We start from the raw sequence: 26,921 nt of genomic DNA on the forward strand, positions 1-26,921 counted from the left end.
ATCCGTCTACAGCTTAATTATAGGCCAGATTCTCGTTTTCTCGCGTTAATTACAACACTATAAGCCCGACATTTTAAATTATGATTTTCAAAATGTAGTCAAATGCCCGCTAGCAGGTGGCTGCCATTATAAAGCATTTATAAAGGTAATAAAACTGCGAATTCATGTTGTATAACAAAATAAATTTTCAGATCCAGGTTTCCTTTCTATTTCAGAAAATGTGGCTGACGATAGAAATATGGAGATTTCCAACTGCGTAATCTTCTTGTGTCATTTCTTTCGGTACTGAAAGTTAATTTGGTCAATCATGGTAATGTCATGTTAAAGAAGCTGTGCATTCTAATATTGATTTATACTTCATATTAGTTAAAAGGTTGTGTTATGGTTACGTAATACTGATAGCCTTGCTTAATGGAATAAATCATTCCCTATCATAATTTTTGCGAAGTTTCATTTATTTGCAGGCTTCCTCCTTTGTTTTTGACTAAATCTGAATTTCATAACAGTCTTGAGATGTTATTGACGCTTGACGCTAAGATCTTTTTGTGGACCTTTTGCAGGCAAAAAGCTTATACATATTTATGAAATGTTGGCCTCGAGCTGACACAGTTTTGGCGGGAGACTATTTTATGGCGTACCAAGAATATAGGGGACAACTACTGCCATTTAATGATACTTGGAAGTTTATAATGGTGTAAATAATGTGATTGAAGAAACAAGAGTACTTCAATTTTAGGTGAGTTCAAATACCAAAATTTCTGGTCCGTTCTCCATTACATCTGGAACTGTACGTTGGAAAGATGCCCGGGGGTTACTCCTTTTATGGCCTAACAGGTGGTCCAGTCAGGGTCAAAGAGGGCCAACGTTAAAAGTTTCAAAAATTACCCTCAAATGGTAGTATTTTTTGACAGTAACCCTCAAATGGTAGTATAAAAACCGAAATTATGTCCTTTTTTGACAAATATTTTCACAACTGACTGTTGTTGTTTCCGGGGAAATAAAATCTTGTTCCTAATCTATAATAAATCGCAAGCTAAACTGAACAGTTGATTTATTATCAAAAATGGGCCATTTGGTGAGACTCTCAAACCGACTGGACCCCCCTGTCGGGCCTTCATAGGAGTACCCCCTGTCAGGCCTTCATGGGAGTACCCCCTGTCAGGCCTTCATGGGAAGTATCCCCCCCAGGAAAGATGCCTTTCCTTTTTTGAAATTTACGAGAAATAAGCCTATTCTAGTGTACTCTCTCTCCCCTTGGTAAAAAGTATATCGGGTAATATTCAGTGAAACATTTTGAGTCCCATACTCAATCTGCAATTACGGGAGTGAGTTTTAGAGAGGACACTTGTCTTGGTTAAACAACATGATGTGGCTGGGTGGTCAATCAATTGTCACGTCACGTCACGTCGCCCTGAATAAGTACCTGGTCTGGAAACGCAACATTTCCATTGCTTTAATTATTGCAAAAAATTAGGATATTGGGGCTAAGATTAGACAAAAATGCATGAAATCACGTGTAAAAACCTTTTATCGAAGTTAACAAAACATTTTGCATTCAATTTCTCAATAGATGAACTAATTATTGGATACTTGCTAATAATTTCATACCCAATTGTGGCAATGTCAGAAATTTAAGCTGATTAGCTTTTTCAAAAGATTTAGTAAAACAAATTACCTGATCTTTGGAAATATATATATCTAAGAGGCCTGAACAATTTTATCAGGGGCAAATTTTAAATGCAAATATATGCCAAATAGAAATATTTTAATTTGTATCCAGGTATACTCAATCAGGGGGACATGATCCTATCAGATGCCTTTACCCTTTTTATGATTCCATCTCATGGGTTAAATTGGCATTCAAACATGAAACCTTCAAGTTTTGTTTGTGTACTGCAATGCAACTGTTACATTGTGTAAAACTTGAGACGGCTGCACTTTTGCAACCCACTCTTTTGTTACCTGGTTGAAAGTTTAATCATTTTGGAAATTACTCAAAACTTGATTGTACGACTTTTTGAGCTCAGATTTGGTTTTATCACCATACTTTTCTGCCATATGCAATTTTTCACGTTGTACAGAGAAATAAAGTTTAGAAAAACGTAATGGAATTTGACTGCAAAAATTGTTCCAGGTGAAACTTTACTCCCTTAGTTTTCAATCACGGTCAAATCCCTAAATATTTTTTTATCTTTATGCTGTCATAAAATCAATATCGTGAGCAAAAACATGATGGAAACTTCCAAGTAGATTAAAATTTTTGCTCTTAATTTGAATCTGTGTTCAAAAATTAAGTCTTGTGTTCAAAAATCTTGTAAAATTGCTTTTAAGAGGTTTGTCCCTCTTTGTCCAAAACACATATATCATAAGTTGCTTGGCATTTTTATGAACCACTGCACACTCTCTAATCGACATGATAGGTTTACAGCCCTGCCTTCAGCTTTGCAGCCAAGCACCCAGTCACAAAAAACAGTAGCCAAGGTATCCTGTATAGAAAGATTTGCTGATAAATTGTCAGCTATAGATGGGCAATGCATCCTCATTTGCTCCAACAATTATAGGAAATTTTCAAATAAATCATCCATTATTATATCCTGTAATAATAATAGGCCTATTTTTTCTGGGTGTCTGCGAAAGTTTGTCTTCCATAGGTCTTGTTAACTGGCCAAAGCCATGAAATTAGGATTACTTTTTCTTATCGCTTTTTCATTATATTCTTTAATAGTGGCGGATTTAAGAGTGTCTAAGCGTACCAATGTTTTCTCTTTTTGTCAATTTGTATTTAGACAATTTCATAACATGTAACATTACATTCTAAGGATTAAGATTATCAAAAAATATCTTATAGGATGTTATGGGGACCAATTATCTAACAACTGCCAATGCACAAGCAAATATTTCATAAAGATAGGTTTTAAGGTTAGATATCCATGTGATAGACAAACAATTTTTTTATACACTTATTTTTAGTTTCTCTTCCAAACTCCACTCTTTTTTAAAAGTTGCCTATTTTAAAAGGTAGACAAAAGGGAAACCATCATTGATCTTACCTATTTTGATGTGCAGTTACAAATTGGATTCAAAGGTAGACACAATACTATAAAACAGTCACTTTTTCCCAAAGTGATGTAATTGTCTTGAGTTCATGTTATAAAGCTTGGATTATAAGATTGCGATAAGGTGTGCATGTGTATATTACTCCATTATAAGCTAAAACTTTAAAACTTTGATTACAGTAGTTTCACAAAAAAATAAAGATTGCTTCCAAAGAAGAATAGAAAAAGTTAATTATGCCCACGATCCTTCTGCTACATGTAAGGCTTAACCTGACACTGCTGCAGCGACAACTGCAATACAGCAACCACAGCAACAGACAACACCTGCTAAAATGTAAACTGCTGTAGTTGCCCAGAATGCAAAGAGGTACAAGGTTTGGTGGCAATATTTGGGATCATGGGGGTTGTCAAAGTTAGGCTTGTAGTTGCGGTAGATCCAAACATTGCCAGCAATGAACCAAGCCATTAGAAAGCAGTTCAGGATTCCTTCACAACCTTTGCTTCCCTTACTACTCTCCTCTACTTCTTCACCTGCATTTTGCTTGCGCTTCTTGTGGCTGGAACGAGTCAAGCTGATCAAGTTTGAGAGGATGCCAAAAGCCCCTGCCACTATCAGATATATTGGAATGTATTTCTCAACTGGGCAGTCATCCTTATATTTGGCACCTGCAGTGAAAAACACCTAACAATCAGTTCCAACAATGTCAATATGTTTTTTTCTAAAGTATTTAAGCCTTCTAACAATACCCTTCTCATCTTACATGTCAACTCCTAGATGCAAAACACTTCTAAAAAGTACTTGGGTATTGGCTATTGCGTTTAAACATTACACAACTAAGGCATATAGATACATCTGCTAGTTGCAGGCCCACTGAGCAAGAGGGCATTTTTTCAAAAGACAGAGTGAAATCGTATGTATTAACCTGAATTTAGTCTGTCACAATCCAACAAATTACACATGTTTGTCTTGTTTGCAAGCCAGTTTTGAGGGCTTCTCTGCAATTACAACATCAGGCTGTTGATTGGCCAGTTTTGCTCTCAGACTATCTGTCAACTGCTATTACTTAGCCAAAAAGCCAAAAAACTGCATGTTTGTTCTAATTTAATTCATTATTATTAATAGTTTTAAATATCAATACTAAATCAATAACTAAAAAGTAAAAAATGACATCCATGAATTACATCTAAACAATGGTATAACAAAATTAATAAAAAATTATAGGACCACTTACCAATAATGATATAAGCAATTGGAATTGCAAGCATTAAAGCCATGCATATTATAAACCCAACTGTGAAAAAAGAAAGCCTTTGTTAGCTTGATTTAAAATCCTAGCCATGTTTAAATTCTCAACTAAACAATTCAAGGGTCATTATCAACAAGGATCTAAAATCAACAGGACAATCAGATTTTTATCAAAACAATGTCATAAACCTTTCTGGCACATTGGAGGAAGTCTTTAAATTGGCTATGACAGCAGCCTTTATATCTAGTAAACCAGTAGGTAGAGAAACAAAAGCCTTGGAAAATAAAAGATCAAAGAAACTTGGATCTTTGTTACTAATGTATCAGAAAGTTAGATCTGAGACATGAAGATACTTGACTTTAAGATCCTAGACTTTATAACAAGAGAATTCCAAATTGAGAAATAGTAATCTGAGAAACTGAGGCTGATCAGAGATTCCAAGATCATAGACCTAATTTCTAGTATTTTGACATTAGGTTTCTAGTGTAGGAAACCTTTTCTTTTGTAGAACATAGCATCTATCAATGCAAGGAACGCTGCTTATTTGACATGTATAATTCATCTCTATATTCCTTTTTCTGCAAATTGCACCTAAGAAAAGCCACCCATGTGTTCTTGTTCATTTTCATGACTAAGTGTTGTCAATGCCCCAGCTCTTTTAGACTCTGGCTGAAGATTGATTACTCAGTGGTTGGATGGATTGCCTTTTGCCTAATTTATAATAGTTGTTGAAGCTTTTCAAATGTCCAAATTACTGATCTACTTTTTCTATGGATGTTGGATCTAAAAGTTTTAGATCTTGGGTGTTGGATCTTTAAACCTGAACTTTACTTTCTGAAAATACTTTATGACAATTTCCAGGACTGGCCCTCAGTCTTCAAGGTTTAAATCATGGCCCTCTTTAAGGGTGTCCCAATATTCTTTATAATTTAAATCTGCAAAAATATTTTTAGTATTATCACCTGATGCAAACAATATTGTAAAAAATTTTTGCATGAAGTCCACAGTCCCAGATGATTCTTGTTTGGCAGCTTTGAGTTCTCCAAACAGACTATCGTATGAAGGAGGTGGCTGGGTTGGATTCATAATGGCTGTAAAAGAAGACGGAAAGGATTTAAAACAAAAAAAGGGCACTTAATAAAGGACCTCTCCAGCCAAAGCTTGGGAATCCCTTTTTATAGGCTAATATATAACTACAGTAGTATTTACCTTGATCATTCGTATCTAAACAAGTATATCTTACAGTTTTTAAGGTGCAGTTCGTTGCTTTCAGACAATTTATTTAAGGCAATTCAAGTGCAAATTAATTTTTGACCAGGCAAGCCATTCACAGCAAACAAGAGCCAAACAAAGTGGTGTAGCTTCTTCTTCTTCTGTGGGTACCTTGTCCGATATGGGTGTGGGCGATCATGGCTCTCCACACAATCCTATTCTTTGTGTTGCGTAACAACTCTACTTTGCTCAATTTGCACTTCAAAGTACACTTGCACCAGCTAGAAATATATGTTAGTCTTGGCCTTCCTCTGGGCTTTTTGCCTTCAATTTTCCCAGTAACCACTAGATTTTTGATCTTTTCTTTCCTCATAACATGTCCTAAAAAGCTTAACTGCCTCTGATGGATGGTTTTGATTAGGCTTCTCTCTGAGTTTGCTCTTTTAAGGACTTCTTCATTAGATAGGTACGTGATCTTTCCATGACACTCTCATCATTCTTCTGTAAAACCACATTTCTGCAGCCTTCAGCTTGTTTTCCATTGTTGATGATATGGTCCAGCACTCACTACCATAGAGAAGGACGGAATGTACATAGCATTTCAGCAGCTGGTTCTTTATTTTGATGTTCATTTTTCTGTCCTTAAAGATGTTTCCTAGCTTTTCAAAGGTGTCTATCACCATTGCAATTATCTTCTTTATGCGATAAAGCACTGCAGTGTCCCCAAATTAAGATTAAATAAGCATTTTCCTGGTTTTTCTCAGAGGATAACATTTTTAAAAGTGTTATAACAGAAAGAGACAATTTGGTCAACTCCAAGAACTCATCAATCTTCTGAACTAATAAAATCAATAAAATGTTTGACCACTAAGGGGTAATATGTATCTTTAAAATAAATTTTAACCTGGCATTGGTTCCAGTAGTTCATTATAGAGTCTAAACATTCAATACAAAAACAATCATCAGTTTTGTATGAATTAAAAATTTTTTCGTACTGTGCCTTCTGGTGTGTAATGCTGGGGCACTGGCAAACATATGTCTACAGCCACTTCAAGCTTAGTTAAAAGTATTTCATAACTTACCTGCTGATCGGGTTTTAATGTTGCTTGTTATATTTGAATGAAAAACTGAGCTTGAGTGTCATTATAATAGCTTAAAAAAGTCAAAGTGCTTATTTAGGACAAATCGTGAAAATATAAACTACAAAAAAATTACAGAAATGTGACAAAAACTGAAGTATGTTTTAAGCATGAAATGAAATTCAAAATCATGTTGCACATACACACCTTCAGATTCCCCCCTTTCTGTATCTTTTACATCTCTTGCTTCCTAGAAAGATTGTAACAAGAAAAAATCAAGTCAAGAAAAGGTATATTATCTTTTTGTGTCATTTTTTTACCTAAGGAGCAAATATAAGACAATATTTCTATAATGTTTTCCATGGTATGACTGGGAGCAATGTATTACATCAAAACTTAAACCTGGTCGCTTTATTTCTCGGTGGGAGGCACCAGCTTGTCTGGTATTGGCTTGCCAAAGAACTAGGATGTGCTCAATTTTGCCCCATGTTTTGCAAATAGAAGTTTATTCTGTTTTCTGCAAACCCATATGCCAAACTTATCAAGTTGAGCAATCTTCAACTTTTTTATACTTCTTTACCAAAAATTTTTTAGCAATGACTGACTTCAAAGGAAAGCTTTATGAAGAGGTACAAAATTACCCTCATCTGTAAGATTAGTGGCTAAAGGAATGTTGGTAGGGGAAACCCAGGGTATGGGAACTTGAGGAATTCTGGGCAAGTTTCTAATTCTTGGACAGGTGCAAGAAAAAATGGTAATATAGATGAGAATCATTGATATGGAACAAAAATTGTTGACAATGATGGCATAATCCCTGCAAGCAGTTTGCAAAGAATTTATGGGCCAAATATACTAGCGAGTTTTGCTGTGATTTTTCTATTTTTCTTTGTACAAGTGGAAGGGGAAGAAGAACCCTAAATGGCATGTTAAGAAACTATGAACCTAAAAAGCTTGATTTTTAGCTTTTCGCAGAAACATGCGACGTATACTTATGCTTTTTGCATATGTAAGATGAAAAAGTGTATGCTAAAAAGCTTACATTTGCACAGAATTAATGTATACTTATGAGTTCAGAACAATGGGCAGGCCTGGCTCTTCGAAAGGAGCAATAGCTTGCACTCGCCTCCACGCTTTTCTCACAACCTGAGATGAGCTGTGAAGTGCTCTCCTAAACAGAACATGAAGGAAAAATCGCTCCCCTAAAATTTCCATTCACTTGCCCTTTTCGTATTCACAGAGCCCTGAAAAAACTTAAAAGGGTTAATGGGTTTACTTTTGTAAAAGCAATTACTCTCGTCATTGCATTTAATTTTTTGCCTGTCAGGCAGCTTGTGTTAAGATAGTCACAAACTTTGAACTATTTGGAAAAAGATGGTGAAGCAAAGGGTACATTCACAGAGCTTAGAACCTTTCAATCTTATGAAAACAGGCATATTCTTGGTAGGAGAGTCGAACCACTTACAAATTCCCTTTGTATAACAAATGGCCAATGATTTACATAAAATAGCTGTGATGCTTGATAACCGAGGGCCCTCTGTACATGTAAAAATGGTCATTACAACCAGATGAATACCAAGCCCTCAATGACTCTGCTTAAGGATATATAATCAAAGCTGATGAAAAATGTGTAGAAACTTGCTCAAGTCTTCAGAAACAACACATTTTTTTGTTAAAATGTTAGTAGTGATGCTAAGGATTCAACGAAACCAATTTCATCAAAATTATTGGTGTTACATTGTCGTGTTGGCAATTTTTGCGTAGATCTATTATGATAACCATAAATTTTTGCGAAAAAATGTCACATGCCACCACATGCCTGGCTGTTTTCAGGCGTACCGTGGTTAGCAAGCCTGCTATATTTTTCCCACGAAAGCCTGTTAATATGTTAATTGATTGGAAGTCTGGGAAAAGTAATAGATACCAGCTTTAGGGAAGATGAAGCCTTGAAGACGATGTTTATACTTATCAGCCGGCTTTTTTGGCCTTTCATTTCATATGATGGGTACACATGCAGTCTTCGTCATAAGGAAATCACCATGCGTGTGGCAAACCACACACATTATTTCTTTCATGCGTGCGATTCACACTCTTAAAAATCAGGCTATTTCGGACCCCGTTTACACAGTCCTGTTCAAAAACGAAACCGCGACGGTACAAAATTCATTCTCTCTCGTAACAGGGTCAAAATCATTCCGGATGGCAGAGCAAGATTAGCTCAGTTCCAGAGTGCTAGCGCAAACGAAAGGGCGAACTGCGACCATTTTGTCACGGTTCCAAACTTGAATGCAGGGCCGCCTAGAGAATTGGAGGCCCTGGGGCAAAAGCGGAGAATTAGGCCCCCCCTGCGAGCGAAGCGGGCAGAAAATTTTTGCGACCACGCCCTTTAATGAATTGCTCTCCTAAACAGAACATGAAGGGAGAATCGCTCCCCTAAAATTTCCATTCATTTGCCCTTTTCCTATTCAGAGAATCCTGAAAAGGGTTAATTGGTTTATTTTTGTAACAGCGATTTCTCCCATCGCTGCATTTTTTGCAATTAACTTTTTGCTTGTTGGGCGGTTTTTGTTATAATAGGCATGAACTTCGATCTATTTGGAAAAGGGTGGTTAAGCGAAAGGTACGTTTCTAGCGATTAGGACCTTTCAATCTTAATAAAACAGGCATATTTTTGGAAGTAATATCGAAGAAATTGGTAGGAACTGTAAATTGGGGGATATAATAAAACACCAGGTCCCTTCCAGCAATAGAAACAAAACTATCCCTCAAAGAGAACAGGGTACTCTGTCTTGCAGATCAAAAACAACAACCAAAACATGAAATTCCACTATCCAGCGGCATTTACTGAAAAACCCAGATTGGGTGAAAAACTATAATGGCGACATGTTTCGCATTATTGGCAAAGCATGATCATCGTTCCATCTAGCAGTTTGTGAATCTATCTACTATATAAACATGACAGACGGCTTTTGTGTAGACAGAAGGAGTTCGTTTTCACCTTAGGAATCCGTTGGTAACATTTTCAATAGGAAAGCGGCAAAGATTGGACAACCTCAACAGTAATGTGCTTGCGTTTTCTGATTGGCCTATTTCGATCCAAAACTGGGTATTTTAGAGAGAGTTTTCCATCTATGTTCTGACGTTTTATACTCTGAAGAGTGTTCGACGTATAACTTAAGTTTGTTTCAAAATTTGTTTTTCAAAGCCATTTTCAAATTCTGTACAACAAAAAGACTGTTTGGCAAGAAAAATGTTGTTTTTGTGTTGTGAAACTGAAAGAGTCTGTTCTTTTAAATACTTTAAGTAAAGGGGGTGCTTAAGTCACGGTTAGAGCAAATGCAAATTGAAAGAAATAAAACAGCATACTCCTGACTGAGGCTATTAAAGGCAACCAACAGATACTAAAGGGGCTTAAGTCATCTGTCGATTGTCTTTAAAGTACATTCTATGTGTTACTGATTTAGCTCGCCTCAGCAAATGAGGGGAGCGATTCACAGCTCACCTACAAAAATACAAATTTCAAAGCACATAAATTGCCTAGTTCAGGTCTGCAGCTTTATGTGTTAAAAAGGTCCTGGACAAGGTAACTAAGGCTGCTTCCAAATTATACAATACAGCTCTGCTACACCCAACAGAAATAATGCTAATTTCACATACACATTCACTGTTCAGAAATGTCATTAGAGCAGCATTCAGAACGGTTTCCCTAACAGAATGCTACGCGAAGAATTTCCATTTTCCTCTAATTGGTTTGGATTCATTTAATCAATGCAGAAGTTCAGCCAAGAAAAGAGAAGACTGTCTACATTGTCACCAATTGAACCAACCATACCTGACAGCATGTTTATATTCTCACCTATTATTTCAGCCTAAAGGGCAGCAGGCTCTGAAGTCATATTACAAAAGTTTGTTTACAACCATCAACAAAAAAACCTAAAATAGTGTTTCAAATTCCTTCCACATTTAGAAATTTTTCAGAAGGATGCATTTATGGTGGCCTGAAATAGTGTTATGGTATCAAAAACCATGCTATCACAAAATCAAATTCATGTTTGGAAGGGGTCCAACATGGTCATTTCTCAAACAATATACAGTATACTTTGCCTGCTGAAAAAATGTCCTTAACTCTGCATAAAAGACACAGACTTTGGTGAGTGGAGTTAAGAAACTCCACAAGAAACCAGGACATGAACCAGTACCCTTCTCAACTGTGACATTTGAGTCTCAGTTGACAGAAAACTACTTTCTCCACTCTTGAAAACTTATTTAGAGATTTTTGGGCAAAAACTCTTGTTTTCTTCATCCCTGTTAGAAAAAGTTGCAAAAATGATGAAAACCAAGGTAAGGAAGATACAAACAATAGTATTGGGCTTTTGGCATTAACTGCCCACTTTTTGGTATTAACAAGGGCTTTGATTTAAACTGAAAATTGCAGGTGGATAGATTTGAGACTGCGTGGCGGATTATCAATTATTAACATTTTATTTTTCCTGAAAATAGAGACTATACCCCTGCCCTGCTGACTGCCATGTTTCTTTCACTTTGGCTCCTACCTTCCATTAAATTCGAAATAAGAAAACCTATCAAAAGGTTGAAAGGAAAACTGTTTCCAAAAGCTCTAGATAACAATTTTGAGTGGTAGGTTTGAAAATTTTGTCCTTTCATACTGAGAGCCATTAAAATTAATGTTGGTTTGGAGAGGTTTCCGTTTACAGTGGAACCGCAAAAGATTCGATGGAAATAGTTTCGTACATTGCATAGACACCCCGAGGTATTTCCTTATTAATAGGCTGGGATGTAAACAGAAATAGTGTTTTTTCTGCATTAGTTTCAGGAGCTTCCGTTTGCAAGCCTTCATGGGAGGGTGTCAACACCTTGTTCGCCATTGCCCTTGGCCAACACGTTAGCCTAGATATAAAAAACAACCTGTTGACTGTGTAATTGTGAAGTGATTTTCAACTAACAGATTGTAATTTTTTGTATTCTTTCGTACGTCTTCGCATTTTACCTATCTTGCCTTATAGATCGATGCAACTTTATCAGAAAGATCGCTAATGCTCGATAAAATTTTGCGTCCAGTAGGAGCAGTCGTCTCCCCTCGTAAAGAGAAATATTATGAACTACGGAAGAGCTTCTAGGTTTAACGTAGCAAGCCTTGATCTCCTTGATTAGTAGAACGGCAAAGGTTATAGAAAAGAATTATATTGGAATGCTGCACTAACCTCTTCGGCCATATTGGTGATCAACTGCTCTTTTTCTGCAACACGACGTTCCACCCACTTTCTTTCACAATAGTTGTTTTTGAATCTTCTTCATAAAAGAAATACCATCCGCTCCTTCGCAACGCCCGTCAACATCCCCTTCCATGCGGATTTGAAATAATCCAAGATATAAGAATTTGAACTTCCTCCCGATAAACCGGATCTAAACCGTTGTCTAATATCAACTATGGTCTAACAAAAGCTGAATAGAATTAGGAGTGTAAGTCAGGGTTGAAAAGATAAATTTTATCTCCCTGGTGATATCTGAGGCTGGTTTTAGATAACGGTTTGAGTTCTAAATCTTTACATTGAAACACCTTGCATCTTTTGATGATGAAATTTGTCTGAATAAAATTGATTCAAAGCACGGATGTTTTTGATTAATAATGTCTCAGTTCAAACAAATCTTGACAGAATGTGATTGATTGCAGAGACGGCGCCCCAAAAGTTAAACTGGGGGGGGGGGGCTAAGAACAAAATTTAATGACATAGGAGGATCCACCATGGTTTGTGGACGCGAAAGAAAACTTCTGAAATCAAGCCTTCTAGAATGCCTAAAAATTCATCTCCCAAACTAAAATTCAACAATCTACTTTACTGCTCAGAATATACGATTTGGTGATTCTCAGAAAAACATTGATTATTCATTTTTAGGAAAAATTAGCGAGGGGAGGAGTCATACTAAAACTCTAGTGATAGACGTCTGTGAAAGAAAAAAGGGCGACCTTTGGTTCAGAGTGCATATGTGAATAACAAGAGGCTGTTGTATTAATTGAGAGAATTTTGCTTCCTGAACAGGGAGGTGCATCTTCTTTGCCTTGAGCATTTTCAGTAGGCCATGTTTACAAAGCGAAAATGCAGACAATGTTTTTTCAATCAGGCAGCAGGGGGCATAGCTAGCGGGGATGTAGGGGGCGTGACACCCCCAATACTTCACGAATTCGTCGACAAATCTTCAGTTTGTCTACAAATCCTTGGTTTTTCGGTAAAATCATCGAACAGTAGGTGAAATAGCCCCTAAATTCTTCCCCATCTTTGTCTGTGTCAGTAATTTTTTTCAGTGGTTTAATAGAGACACAGAAAATAAATGACATTTCTATTCTGTGATAGAGCAAAAATAATAACAGCTTTAGCATTTGGATTATTATCATTTTGCATACGTAGCTACTTTGTCTGTTATGTAGATTGTTTAGCCTTGACTCGTTATGTAGATATCTGAACTCGCTGCATATCTGTCCTAATCTCCTGAATCAAACAAACTATGTATATTTATTAATTTATATGTACAAGGAAAATAACAGAAAATCATTACTAAGCATAAAATGTTACCTAAAATAAACTAATGACTTCAAAACATGATGTAATCCTAGTGAGGAGTAATCCTACCACAATAGAATGGGATGCTGCGTGGTACTGTGTGGCGAAGACAGAACATTCGAGACAAAAAGGGAATTCCCTCTACGTAATAGACGAAATAGCTACGTATGCAAAATGATAACAATCCCAGTGCTAAGTTCGGCATCATTTTAGCTCCATTACAGTTGTTTTGCTTCACCGAAAAAAATCCCATCGAAGTTTTTGCTACTTAAAGAGCCACCAAAACATTGGCGCGAAAATACCGAGGCCGACAGTGTTTGTGACGTCAATCCAAAGCGCTCTGATAACACGGTTGAAAAACATTTCTGACCAATTTACAAATGCTTATAACTACAAAACGGTTAGAGATATGAACAAATTATAGCAGATGCGTTTTCAGGAGGTCTGATTACATCGTGTTCTGAGATAAAAAATTCGGGCTAAAGTACTTTTCTCCCCTTTTTCATTTCCGAGTCTGCACGCAGGCTAGGCTGGAGTGGCGTAATATTGGAAAGACTGGAGACTTGGGCCTCTTCAGGAGAGTGGATGATCCCTCCAAGAGGTTGTTAGGAAGGGTAGTTTAATTTTCGTATTTAAAGGGCAAGAACAGGATAAGACAGTATTTTTCCTGTTACGCTGACATGAAAAGGCAATCGTACAAAACCGTTGGTGCTTTTTTGAATTGGTTCCAAGGAACAGGGCCGTCGCTAGAAAATATTCAGGTGGGGGGGGGGGGGGGTGCGGAACCAGCAGTGTGGGGCCCTTAGTGAAAGTCGTGTTTTGGGGCCCCCATACTTAACTAAAGTTGAGTCAAATTTTACAGCCTGATCATTCACTCTTTGGGGTTTTCCTGAAAACCCCCATGTAGATAACATAGAACAATATACGAAGAGAGATTCTGCCGCCAAATATGTTTTAACGCTCTTTAATGGTGGCACATGAAATGAAATAACAACTCCTCTCCTTCCCTAATACTTTGAATGTGAAACTTTTTCAAAATATTAAAGAAACCTATGCTGGTGTGAAAAATAAATGTTTGCTTATGCCACCTTCACACTGGCACAGTTGAACCAGCTACATTTATACTAGGTTTCATTTCAACCAATCAAACACCTCCGATTTATTGGATGGACCAATAGAAGGCCCCATTCAATAACATTATTTATTTTAAGCTGGTTTAACTCGCAAAAGTGAATGGGCATTAGACTTCGATAGATACTGTCAAAATTTGAATGACTTGACTACTTTTCTGCATTTAATTCCAACATAACTTTAAACTCTCTGTCCTTATTTGGTCCTTATGAATAATGAAGAATATTATAAGACCTAGATCTAGATGAAGAAACGTAATCAATGCAATTTCCGTCCAACTTAAAGAAAGTTCCAACTTAGGCAACTGTAATTCTTTTGATGTATATATTATAACACGCAGTATTCTTTCCCACATGACTATAAACAGAACAAATTCGAAATTACCTATTTTTTCTCTAAGGCCTTTTGCACCATCTCTTTCCTTTTTCCTTTCTAACGTTAGAATCAAGTGAGTTAGAACTTTCATTATGTGGGGATATTATGTAGGGAAGCCTTATTGACATGCACATGCATTATCTTATATCATTACTGTGTTTGCTCACAAATCATATCCCGTCCTGCGCCCACTTTTATGTTGCTGTGAATGCTATCAAGAAACATTTGTTTTTATACAAAAACCCGCTTTTCGAAAAATTTCTCGGCGGTCCCTTCGGGGCCCAAATGTTTGGGGGCTCTTAGTTCTGTGTTTAAAGGTGCACACCGTGCGTTACGCCACTGGGAACCAGTGGTTTGCCGACAAAATGGGTGTGGCAATTGACATGGGCATGTTCTAATTATTATTGAGAAAACTCGCAAATATTTATCCTCAGGGAAATTAAGATTGCAGCTAATTTAAAAAGAAGAAAATATCTATGTAACTAATATTATAATTTTAAAATTTATAGTTTTTTATTATTTACTGTTCAGCATTTAATTCTTCTATGTTTCAGTTTTGCCCAGCAAGCTGCAACTGCATCTATATTGATTGCGTCGGTTAGATCCTTTTCGCATGACATTAGCATAAGAGAGTTTAAACTGTCATTAGTCATTGTCGTTCGCAAGTAGGTTTTCACCAATTTCAGTCGGCTGAATGTCCGCTCATCTTTAGCAACAGTGACTGGTGCTGTCATCAACAAGCGATAACATCTATTTGAAAGTGGGAAAATTCTCTTTCTTTCTTCTGAAGATCTTGCTGCGTCAGCAACAGGTGTTAGCTCTTTGACAATAGCTTTCCCATGGCTGATGAAATTCCCAAACTCTGCATGTAAACTTTGAGGGTCCACTGGAACATTTTCGGGAAACATTTTCGCACGATTATTTATTTTTTCGATGGAAGGTTCTTTCAATGGTGGTTGCAAGATAGAAAGAGGCTTTATTTCTCGGAGACATTGTGACAAGTTGAAACCAAATTGTTGTATCTGCACATCAAGAACCTTATAGAATTCTATTTTAAAGAATTGGACGATGGTCTTTGCCGTTTGCGTCTCTGGATTCTCGTCAATTCTTCTTGGCTGCCTTTTCACACGATGCTTTCGCTGAAACTCTGCAAATGGGTGCTGTCCAAGTTTTTCAGTAAAGGAGATCCCTGCTTGAATCTGAGGCTCCATTTCATCGGCGTTTGCCCGGATCTCGCTAAGTCTTTTTACCGCGCATTTAACGATTATCATTGCATCAATGACGTTCAGTTCTTCTGATTGAAACCGTCATCTGTTTAGCTTTGTACATTATATTCTTCATGAACATGATTCAATAAAGTCGACCGATTCCATTTTCAAACTAAGATTGTTTGCCTGTCTTCATGATTTGTCATCAAATTTACTTGAAGACGCGATTGTGTCAAGCGATTCTTTCACCTCTTCGTAGCTGATCCATAACGCGCGAATCGACTCTGCCTGTCCTTGCTGTCCATCTTGTTTTGGAGAGGTTTCGCAACTTTAGAGCATGTTCAACACCTTCCCCCCTTCTGATTTCAGCGTACCTGGAAGTTATTAACATACTGTATATAAAAAATCGAATGGAAATCGCATCGTGAAATAATACTTGAGAACATTGTCTTGTGAGCACCACTCTTTCGTTCATACAATGCTATAGTTCATGGCATCATATCTGTGCTAAAGAGAACGCTACAGAGCAAATTTTTCATTGAAAAGTTTTTCGTAGAATGAAAGCAAAAATATCACTTAAAAAACGAGAGCAAAAACAAGATATGAAAGATCCGTTGATCTGCTTATTACTCTAAACAAAAAACGAAACTGTTGCCATGGCCAATTCTACAACCGTGCATCAGATGGACCCACTACTTTTTAAGGTTACCTTACTAATTAGATTATTTAGTAAATATTATTTAGATTATTAGATATTATTTAATGCTTATTAATGGGTGAAAATTTACTTCCTGATCAAAAGAGTAAAGTTTTTAAATGGAATATCTATGATGGCAAAGTAGCATAGCATTATCTAAATCTAAAAATGGATGCATGAGAAGTAAAGAAAACTTAAAGTTCTTCTAGCATATTAAACATATCCTTGATGATGGGACTGGCGTTGCAGCTATGTTCTAGAACAGTGCTGCTCCTGTGTGCTTGACATGGAATATACGGGACGACCTTGTTCAACCTTTCTTGCGGTTTCTGTTGAGCACCGTTGTATCTACCAGACATGGATGCGGCAAAATCGTAGGATTGAAAGCACAGCTCGTCCGTATTTAACGAGTGAATGTTTAATTCATCAATGATGTCCTTTGCTGTATCATCGCCGGATTTGGAAGTCACGTGCTTCATGGCCTATAGTCGTTCCTTTGGTGTACCGTCTGTGCCAATAAGTCTGCAAACCACGGTCATTTGGTCAGATTTTGATAGGTCTGGTTTAGTATCTGCGGAAACACTAAACATCCCAGCCTGTTTAATATCTAGAATAATTTCTTGTCTAACTTGATCTGCCAAGAGCTTCATCATCTCATTTTGAGATTCTGGAGCCATGTCCCTACTTACTGTAGTAATATATTGTCATTTCTTTTTCAGGATTGCAGTCAATTTTTTCGATTCTGTTGTTGAACAAACTAAGAAAAGCGCACATTTTTAGACTTGAATTTACTAAAAAATTGCTGCTGACGAAGTTTTCTGGTGTATCATGTCTTGGTGTTTTTGAGTGCTACGGTGAGTTTTCATCGATACTTTTAGTCGCATGACAGTCTAACTCTTACTTGGTATTTACGAAAATACTTCCCTTCTAATGTTCCTTCCTTCTTAATGGTTTTTTAAACATAACACGCATATAAAAAACTGAGGTCGGAATTTGTACAAAGTTTTTTATTTTCTTTGTCGATTATGGCACTAAAGAACTCATTTTTAGAGACACAACAGCCTAACGAACACAACATTAAATATAAAACCCAAGCAGTCACAAAGAGATTTTTTCCACCATATATGTTACGCTCTTTTTATACAAGGGCTAACAACTAAGGCACCAGACCACTGAGGGGCTGAAGCCATCCCCCCACTTTTTCAGAGTTAAAATTTTCTTGTCCGTTTTTGTATTATTTTTGACAACAGAGTATAAAATAAAAAGAGAACAAACTGTTTATATACTGCTTGATTTTGTTTAATCTATTGAAGACTTATTTAGGTTTTTTTCTTTTTTTGTCTATCATTTGCATCAAGTCAGTAGATAACTTTCTGTATCACTTCGTCTGCATTTTGGCTGTGTAAACATTGCTGCACCCTGGCACCACCATGTAGCTACGGCCTTGATTATGGTAATTTTTCTCGGTATAAGAAAGGTATCGTGAAACAAATTCTACTGGTTTCCACTGATCTCTGTGCTGTTGGTATAGGATTGCTGCAGAACCATTTAGCAGTAAGCTTCCATCTGTGAGCAGCTAAAATTGCTGCTTTACCAAAACGTTCTTTGTTTCTTTAAAGGCTCTTTCGTAGTTGGCTGATAATACCCATGAATATTTTGCAATGAGCAGGCCTCGCAATGGCTCTGGCGCTCTGGAGAATTCTGGTGTTAATTTAGAGAGCTGCTGAGCCTTGCCAAAATTCTACGCAGCTCTGTGATGTTTTCCGAAAGAATAGATAGCGATGCTTCTATGGCAATGCCTTCCCTTCATCGCTTGACAAGCAGACCCTTGAGCTATTACATCGGCATTCATCCACCATTCCTTGAGTCTGAGGCAAGAATACTTCTTTCCAAGGATCTCCAAATTGGTGTGGAAGCCGCCTAAGAAGGTGATGATTTGATCGTACTTCCCTTGGTTTAGCCATTGAATAATAAGAACTTTTGAATAAATTGCTTGATCTGCATGAAGAAAAATATGATCTATTTCTAGCTGATCAAGCATCTTTTGAATCGTGTCCATACACCATTTGACGACGTTATCATGTGGAGGAATAACAGGAAGATATTCTAGTTTGCACCTTCTTGTGTAGTACAATATGTTACAGCTTTCATTAAGTTCGTCCATGATCCAACAGGCTGGAGAGCATCAGTGTCTAATTCAGGCTGTATTTCTAGAAGCATCAGCTCCACACAATACACAAGCTACATCACGAAGAAATGCTTCTTCAATCAGTGGTGAATCTTTGATTTTGTCTTCAAAATCAGGCATTGCTGGAAGGCCTGCCCGTTTCTTTGGAATAACATGTGAGCCATAATCTTTCTTTCCGTGGTGCAATAGATCTGCGAATGATGCATATAAACGTGTCCCTTTATCACCAGGAAATGAAGGCTGGAAAATCGTTCCCGTAGTGTGGTGCGTCGTCTATGACCCAGTCAAAGTTTGTTGTCGGCGAGCAGAATTATCAAAAGTATACCATTTTGATTTCTTTAAGATCAGTCATGACAACAAACATGCCTTTGACGTAATAGGGCACTTTGATGCCAAGCAATGCTCGTCTTAGAAGATTATATCGGTACATTATAGACAAAACAGTGTAAAAATTCGCCTTTTTGAAAAATTCCGCCATTTTGAAATTTTCGGCAAATTTCAACATGCCCCAAGTCTTAATCTATTCCAACATGTGTCTTGGCAAATCTGAAGAGAAAAACCTTGACAGGAAAAAAGGCCTAATTTTTATAGCAAATGACTTGTCTATTATTGCAAAAGCTACCTACCGAAATTAAAGTGTCCCAATCACTACATATTTTAAAAAGAAACATCAATTCCATCGCGGGGGACCCTTAGTTATGATAAACAACACCCTAATCTAAAAAACATGTTGGGCGTTTGGTGCATCAGCCCTTGTCTTGCCTGAGCAATGACGCAACTTTATGGTCGGTGTTTGATTCCAGGGGAAAAACTGTCTCAGTTTTTTACCCCGATAATTAGACTGATACACCTGTCACACAATCGAATGATTGTGTGAGAAGAAGTGAGACAGGAGAAGGCAGGAGGAAGTGTGTAACGGGGTATAGGCAGGAGGAGAAGCGAGTACAAGGGGACAGGGATGGGAGGGGAAAACGCGTACAAACAACGCGTGAGTCTTGCTGCAAAATATGACATGACCCTAGCTGCATCACTGTACTTAAACAAATATGCCAGGAAAAGACCACCTAGAAAATACCACAAGGTGATTAGCAAATAGCTAAAGTAACATGATATCCACAGCCTACTAAGGATATACGTGTGGGACCACCCGATTATAGAAAAGGGGAATCTGCGCACTTTCCTCGCGGGTATTAACTCGAATTAAACGATTAATTCCCATTTAAATCTTTAGCAAATTTCGAGTGCAGCTGTAGATTGTGTAAAACATTTATTCTACTTTTGTGCTTTTTATAAATTTTACTTAAAATATTTATATATTTACTTAAAATATTCATTGTAAATAGTTGGCTGAAATTAGCTTAATGCTAGATCTCGTTGGCAACTGTATATCAATTCTTTAATATAATTATTATTAATAATTGTTATCTATTATATTTGTTTTTATTATTATTATTATTTATTATTTATCATTATTAATCTCACGACGACTGGCGCGATTATAAACCCGCGCGATGGTTATTACAAAAACGCGCTTCGCAACAATCTCCTTCGCGGCGATCTGAGCTTATTTTTGTTTTGATCCCAAGGTATATACCCCAAAACTTTAACGTTCTCGTTTTCCTGAATAACATGTAACGGAATGTTCTCTTGTCGTCAATGGAAATTTCCGGAGTTTCTTAAACGATTTTAAAGCTATGCGTTGTAAAACATCTTGTTTCTTTCCTGGCAAATCACGGGGTGTCATATTATATGAGGAAAACAAAGTATCTGCGTATCAAATGTGTATAATTTCTAAAAAAAATTATTGCATAAGGACCAGTTAACAAAAATTATATTGTTAAAGTTGCTGAACGCAGTCTTGTGTGAAGCAGCATTACCTGCTTTTGAAACGCCAATATGGCAACTCTTTTTCAATCAGTTGGTCAGACACTGTAAAGAATACATCTTTACGTCACCTTTCCTTCGAATCGTTTTATGTCATACATCAATTTGCCAACTTTATAAAATGTTTCTCAAAAAGAATTCTATGTATGATTCAAAGAATTATTTTTTCTTCTACTCTTTTAGTAGCCATCTCCCTGCTTATGCTGCAATTTTCTTGCAATCCCTAATTCATAACATGCAATCTGAAAATTCTTGATCTTTCGTCCAAAAACCTTTATCCCTTACATGCATGTTAAATAGAAGTGGCTCAGTAACTGCTCCTTGTGAAACATCTTGATTGCAATTTCAAATAGTTACCATAAAATAGTATCAAATAGCATTATAATATTTGACATATTAATTAATATGCCAGGCCCGCTTTGCTATCAAAAACATTAGGTCCTCTAAATCTTTAGCTTATTGGGTGAACTGTTATTTATTATTGAGGAAACAATTGAACAAAAAGTAGTCAATAAACTTTAAGTTCTTTGTGAGGACAGGAAAGTCTCAACTCATGAGCATACGTGATTTTCTGCATTCATGGGCCAGATTGAGCTTCAAATTTCAATTAAATTCATTTGTAGACAGTCTAACCTGTAATTTAAACATTTTACTATTGCCAATGTGTGCTAGGCAATTACACTTTATATATCAATCATAACAATTTTCATGTTACAAATCAAGAATCAATAAAATATGACAATATATCTACTTTTAAGCAATCACTACTTTTAGATTGATTCACTTTTACATAAATCACTATTACATTGAATACAAAGATCTAGCATCTTGGATGCATTTCTAGAGTACAGTTAACATATAAGTGCTTAATGATGGCTAAACTTTGTTTACCATTTCAAGGGTTATTCTAAGATTAATATATTTCAAGTGTAACTAAAACTATAAATGTCAGAAAAGTAAAAAAAATTCCTTCCCCTTGCTTGAACAAGTAATCGAGTAACTGCTTGACCATAGGCACCAACTATGTGAGGGACTTGGGGGATTTCATGAGGGGGGGTCAAGTGCCTTCTAGAAATTTTCTGAGAGGGGGCTAAGCAATTAACTAGAAATTGGCAACAAAAGAAAGGTGCTGTGAGTAGTTTAGATTATTGTTTAAAAGTACCTTATTTGCATGTTTACAAAACAATTGTTGAGGCCTAATTGCATCAATAAAACTTTGGAGATTGAGTGTAAACCCTGTTTATAAGCACATTCCTTATGTCCCCTACTCCAACTTCTTATGGCCTCTTTATGCAAAAGGGGGTCTGATTAATGAATTAAAAACATAAATATCAAACATCTGACTTTTTCTAACACCAAACAACAGCAGATTTTATTGCATTCCCCTCCTTATTCCAGCTATGTGTTTATTATTTGCTCCTAATAGTTGTGACACAACAGATAAAAAAGTAAAAAGCATATACATTCACTACAAAAAATCTAAATCCTATGCCAAAAGTATCTTTCTCCAGTTTTTAACAGCTTGAGCATTACTTTGATGAAAAGTACTTTGAGAGCTGTGGTAAATAAGACAAAATGGCTTACAGTTTCTATACCCATCCTCTAAAATTATTTTAAACTACTATTTACAGCTCCTGTGAACACAGGTGAAAGGAGGCTGGGGTGGCTGAACCTTGATTGTTTAAAAAAATACAAAGACCTGGCGTGTAAAGCAATAATCTGTTTGATTTGGTGGCATAGCTTGACCATCCAAACTAAGGTGATTGAAGGTCCTTCCTAGCAAAATTTTCCAACAAAGACATATAGGAAGAAAAACAGGGGTGCTTTTTCACTTACTCAGAGGTGGATTACAGATAGACTAAAGATTTTGTGGGCCACGGAAGATTTACCAACCAAACATTAGGAATTAGGTGGTGTCACACACCATACACCCTTTGATACCAAGGCACCTGGTTTCATTTGATTCAGATAACAATAAGCATTAAAGTATTCTAAAACTGTTACAAGCCAGTCAAAATGATCACTAATTGGGAAACTGCACGTGGAGGGGTCACCCTTTTCTAAAAAAAGTAATGAAGAAGTTTAAGATTGTTCTACCTCTCTCTACCTTTCACATTCTCCCTATGCCACAAACAATTTTTATCATTTATTGCTTCCTGTTAAATCTTTGTATATCTTTTAGCACCATTATCACATTGTAGTTGGTAACTGTTTCATGAATATTTTGGGAAGGATGGCAGTATGAAAGGCTATCTAATTATGATGCTAAACCTTACGGTTGCTACTTTTTGATGTTTTGATTTGATTAGACTTGTCTCTTTCTTGTCTTGGTGATTGGGATGATGTTGGTGTTGCTACTTTAACCTTAGAAGGGATTTGTTTCTTCTTTCCTTGACGGCTATTTGATTTGATAGAGTTTTTTAGGCTACCAGCATCTTTTTCAGCTTGTGTTAGTGCATCTATATGAAAAGCGTAACATTAAGAAAATAACTATATATGGATTAAAGTTGATACAGGAAGACATGGTGAAACTGTGACATAATTGGGATGCTTTAGCAAAACAGGGAAATTTTAGGAGCTAAATATTTGCAAGGCATCTCAATTAAAGGGAAAAATGGCACTTTCAAATGCCTCACCAAAATCCATGAATTATTTTCTAAGGAGCTCCTTTTAATGATATATACAAGGCAGACTAAAAAGCCAAATTTCTGTATCTAATTCAAATGAAGCAAAAACCTGTTGTTTCCTCATATAATTCTTACAACCAGCAAACATCTTCTTTTACTGTAGGGTGTTCCTACCAATTTTTTTCTGACTCAAGGTTCAAGGACTGCTAAAAGGGGTCTTTGAATATTTGTCTTCATATCAATTTGTCACCAAAGATATACTGACATGGACCCCCTTTACTGAAGGTAGGTAGAAGCCTACACCTATAAAAGGCGAGCTATGACAATGTGTTTTGATTGACCTTATCATATGTTTCATGCTACAACTGTAAATTTTCTCTTTTTGCCCCTTGATAGATATGTTCTTAGTGAATCTTGTGCCTAGTATGAATATCAAATAATGCGGAATCATTAGCAAGAAATTGACTTACCCAGAAATGCAGTTGTAGTAAACAATTCATTTATAAGAGGTGTGAGTTTGTAACTTTCCTGTCCTTCTCTTTCTAGATGTAAAAAAACTTATGTTAAGAAACATCAAATTGAAAGAAAACTTGTATTTATAAAGAAATGGCAAAAAGAGTCAAAGTGTTGAATATCCTCTAAAATATTTTTAAGCTCCACAAATGTCTTTTTCTGGCTTCACAAATAATGTTAGCGTTTAACAACTGTTCAATTTTATATTGATTTACATATGGTCAACACTTAATGTGCTGATTTTAAGCAAGAACAAAGGGAATAATAAACTGTGAATAACTTCTTCTTAGTAATCAGGTGCTTATAATGAGCTAACTATGCATTATGATTGTCAGTGTCCTTGATCAAAATAGGACTAAAGAGCCCATTCTCCCCCACTACAAATTAATTTTTTGCACATTCACACCATCTGCACCTTGACATTGTGTCATCTCTTCTACTGAATCAAAATTTGGGTCATCGTTCAATTTTTTAATCTCTAGAAAAAAGTTTCAAAAACCATAACGCATATGTAAATTAATAGCTCTTAATAAAAATAAATTGGAACATTCTACTTACTTTCAACCTTTATCAGAATAAAGGAGTCTCTTTCTGATAGGAACTCGTTTGCATATGACTCTGGATTTTCAAAAAGCTTCTTCATGTTCCCCTTTTCATCACACAGATCTATAATAACTGAAAAATAATGGGAAAAATGACTGACTGACAGAAGCTTATCATTCATATTTAAATTACAAAATACATGACAAAATGCGATTTCAAAATAGAACAGGAAAAGTGGGAGTAAGGGTTATCAGGCTTTAACCCCCAATAAACTGAGGGTTCATGGATGGAGTCCCTGGCATGACCAAACTTAGAGTGAGGAGAGTTGCCAGCTCTCTGTAATTCCAGGCATAAGAATCAATAAGTGTGGTAACGTCCCAGGATCAGACAGAGGAAGAACCAAGACATTGCTTGATGAGCATGCAGTGCTTCCCTAAAAACTACTTTCAGATTGCAACCACAAATACTCTACCCCATCATTGAATTATTTTCATTTTTTTACCAATCTTCTACTGCTTACCTCCCACCTAGTTGAAGAGTCCAATAGAGCAAACAAACTTCATCTGCATATAAATTTCTGCTTACATTTAGATATTATCTTACATTTATCACTATGTTTTTTCATGTCACTGTCGTTCATATTTATTTCATTGTCAGGATTAAGAACAAACCAATTTCCACAAACCTCCTTTGTCACAGTTGCATTTAGTCTTTATACTTTCTAGAAGAACATTTATTCTGCATTTTGGATTGAAAAGCAATTCCTGTCCATCTAAAAAAATGATTTAGACATGTTAAATCGTTTGTGACATAAATCAATATGTAGATGTTTAAAGCTTGCTTTGCTTTTGGGTCCATTAGCAGGATGCTTATGGGTTATTTGTTAACCATCCAAAAAAATACTGTTGTTGTCACCCTAGTGGTCTGATATTTTTCTTGGGATTTGCGAAGACATGCAGAGTTGTTTGTAGCTTGCAAGGGCACCACATGCCTTAGCATTTACAAATTGTTAATATCCACTCCCTTCCACAATTAATTTCGTACAATTACGGTTGAAATTGTTTTTCATCTGAGTCTGTATTGACGTTGGTGGAATCCGTGAAGAAAATAATAGTCCCTATTTTACCTATCTTCCAGTGTGACTTAAAATGGTCATTCATCACATGGCCTAACTTAACACAAGCAAATCTTTCCACCGTAACGGTTAATGGAAGAAAAAGGAAAACTTACCACCATAGCGAACTGTTATGAACATGGTAAATTTATCTTCCTGGCATGGAAATTATGGAGCATGAACTGGCGATGTTTCATTCCAAATGCATAACAACATCTTCCTATCACTTCTGGTCGGCAAATCTTTATGTTGTTGGTGTTGTTGCCACGAGACGGGAAAAGTTAGAGCCCCTTGCTGTCCAAAGTCGATGTACAGCGGCACAGGGGCGGACTGGCTAATTTTTTTGGCCCGGGCCAATCTTGATCAAACCGGCCCATAATAATAGCAAATAAAAAACTTGAGGAAAATGCAAGTAAATTTTAGTCTGTAAGGAAAACAAGTTTTTAAATTCAGCAATTTTGTGCATGGTTAACAGAACATGGTTAACAGAACATGTTAAATATGTCAATGCTGACTAAATAGTAAATAAACAAAAATTTTAACTCATTAGTTTGACTTTGTTTCTAAATACAGTAACTTATATGTTGATAATGTGATCGTCCTGGATGTCATCTAACAGGTGTTTTTCTAAGAACATTAACATGAATGACTCCCGGTTTGGCTGCGAAAAATCACTACGTAATCTGATCTTTATATATTTAAAGTGGAAAAGCTTCTATCACACTCCACTTGTGACAAATAATTTTATAATCCTCCGGAAAACCAAAATGATTTTCAGCAGCCCAAAAATATCGATTTGTCAATTTCTGACCCCAAAAAGAGAACATGGGCACCCCTGTTGAAATTTTATCATGTAGCACCATACCCCTGTTGGGGGGGGGGGGGGGGGTGGTGCATTTGACTTATGATAGTATAGGCCTAATAAACTTACCATAACTTGTATGAGTTTATTGAAAGGAGCAAGAGCAAGACCCTGCTGTTTTTTGTGACGTTTGTCGCTTTTGCTTGATAAAAAAGCTGAATCCTTTTTTAAGCTATCGTAGCTGAATCCTTTTTCAAGTCTCGCAGCTTTTCCTCACGAAATTTCTGTGCATCACCTTTGGTCGAAGTCTTCTTGCTCATCCCTTGTTCTACGTATGTCATCTTCATTGCCTCATATCACAGAGCAAATCGCTTAGTGAGCTCTAATTTTTGGACTTTTAAATTTATTACATTTAGCAATAGCTTGTGCTTAGGCAAAAACATGACCAGCTTCAAGCAAAAGCTAAGTAAAAAGACATCAGGGCAGGTTAAAATCTTTTGTATCGCATTGAAACAGGGGTGTTACAGTATAATATGTCGCCAAAAAGAAAAATACCGTCAAGAGAAAATAGAACAAGATGTCAATAACATGTTTCCTGAAGAAGTGTTTTTGGGCTGCGGTGACAATAATGAATTCATAAGTTTGATGTTTTTGGAGTACTCGCGTGTAT

The 26,921-nt window shown here is 36.5% G+C and overlaps 3 protein-coding genes across 3 annotated transcripts; all 3 read right to left on the reverse strand.

Moving 5' to 3' along the window:
- Positions 1-3,112: 3,112 nt before the first annotated feature.
- On the reverse strand, positions 3,113-11,931 carry LOC135684458 (transmembrane protein 272). Its single transcript, XM_065200033.2, has 5 exons — positions 11,814-11,931; positions 6,802-6,844; positions 5,266-5,394; positions 4,289-4,348; positions 3,113-3,722 (listed from the first exon to the last, which is right to left on the reverse strand). The coding sequence occupies exons 1-5, from the start codon at positions 11,823-11,825 to the stop codon at positions 3,322-3,324; spliced, it is 645 nt and encodes a 214-aa protein (XP_065056105.1). The 5' UTR covers positions 11,826-11,931; the 3' UTR covers positions 3,113-3,321.
- Positions 11,932-15,202: 3,271 nt separating this feature from the next.
- On the reverse strand, positions 15,203-15,946 carry LOC148957573 (uncharacterized). Its single transcript, XM_089115035.1, has one exon. The coding sequence runs from the start codon at positions 15,944-15,946 to the stop codon at positions 15,203-15,205; it is 744 nt and encodes a 247-aa protein (XP_088971161.1).
- A 3,714-nt stretch (positions 15,947-19,660) lies between these two features.
- Positions 19,661-25,772, reverse strand: LOC135684459 (uncharacterized). Its single transcript, XM_065200034.2, has 5 exons — positions 25,566-25,772; positions 25,021-25,107; positions 24,351-24,467; positions 23,750-23,821; positions 19,661-23,111 (listed from the first exon to the last, which is right to left on the reverse strand). Exons 1-5 carry the CDS (start codon positions 25,588-25,590, stop codon positions 22,918-22,920), a joined length of 495 nt encoding a protein of 164 aa, XP_065056106.1. The 5' UTR covers positions 25,591-25,772; the 3' UTR covers positions 19,661-22,917.
- Between the last annotated feature and the right edge of the window lie 1,149 nt (positions 25,773-26,921).

The sequence above is a fragment of the Rhopilema esculentum genome, chromosome 21 (assembly GCF_057945365.1).
Source record: "Rhopilema esculentum isolate cy_ngs chromosome 21, ASM5794536v1, whole genome shotgun sequence".
Lineage (NCBI taxonomy): Eukaryota > Metazoa > Cnidaria > Scyphozoa > Rhizostomeae > Rhizostomatidae > Rhopilema > Rhopilema esculentum.

Excerpts from the sequence above, each read along its gene's own strand:
- LOC135684458 (XM_065200033.2), bottom strand. Across the intron at positions 4,349-5,265 it reads TACAATATTGTTTGCATCAG|TTGGGTTTATAATATGCATG; the intron begins GTGATAATACTA and ends CTTTTTTCACAG. Across the intron at positions 3,723-4,288 it reads AATTGCTTATATCATTATTG|GTGCCAAATATAAGGATGAC; the intron begins GTAAGTGGTCCT and ends TTTTCACTGCAG.
- LOC135684459 (XM_065200034.2), bottom strand. The coding sequence starts at position 25,590 with ATGTTCATAACAGTTCGCTATGGTG. Across the intron at positions 25,108-25,565 it reads CATAACAGTTCGCTATGGTG|ATGGACAGGAATTGCTTTTC; the intron begins GTAAGTTTTCCT and ends TCATTTTTTTAG. Across the intron at positions 23,822-24,350 it reads TATTCTGATAAAGGTTGAAA|AAAGAGAAGGACAGGAAAGT; the intron begins GTAAGTAGAATG and ends TTTTACATCTAG.
- LOC148957573 (XM_089115035.1), bottom strand. The coding sequence starts at position 15,946 with ATGATAATCGTTAAATGCGCGGTAAAAAGACTTAGCGAGATCCGGGCA.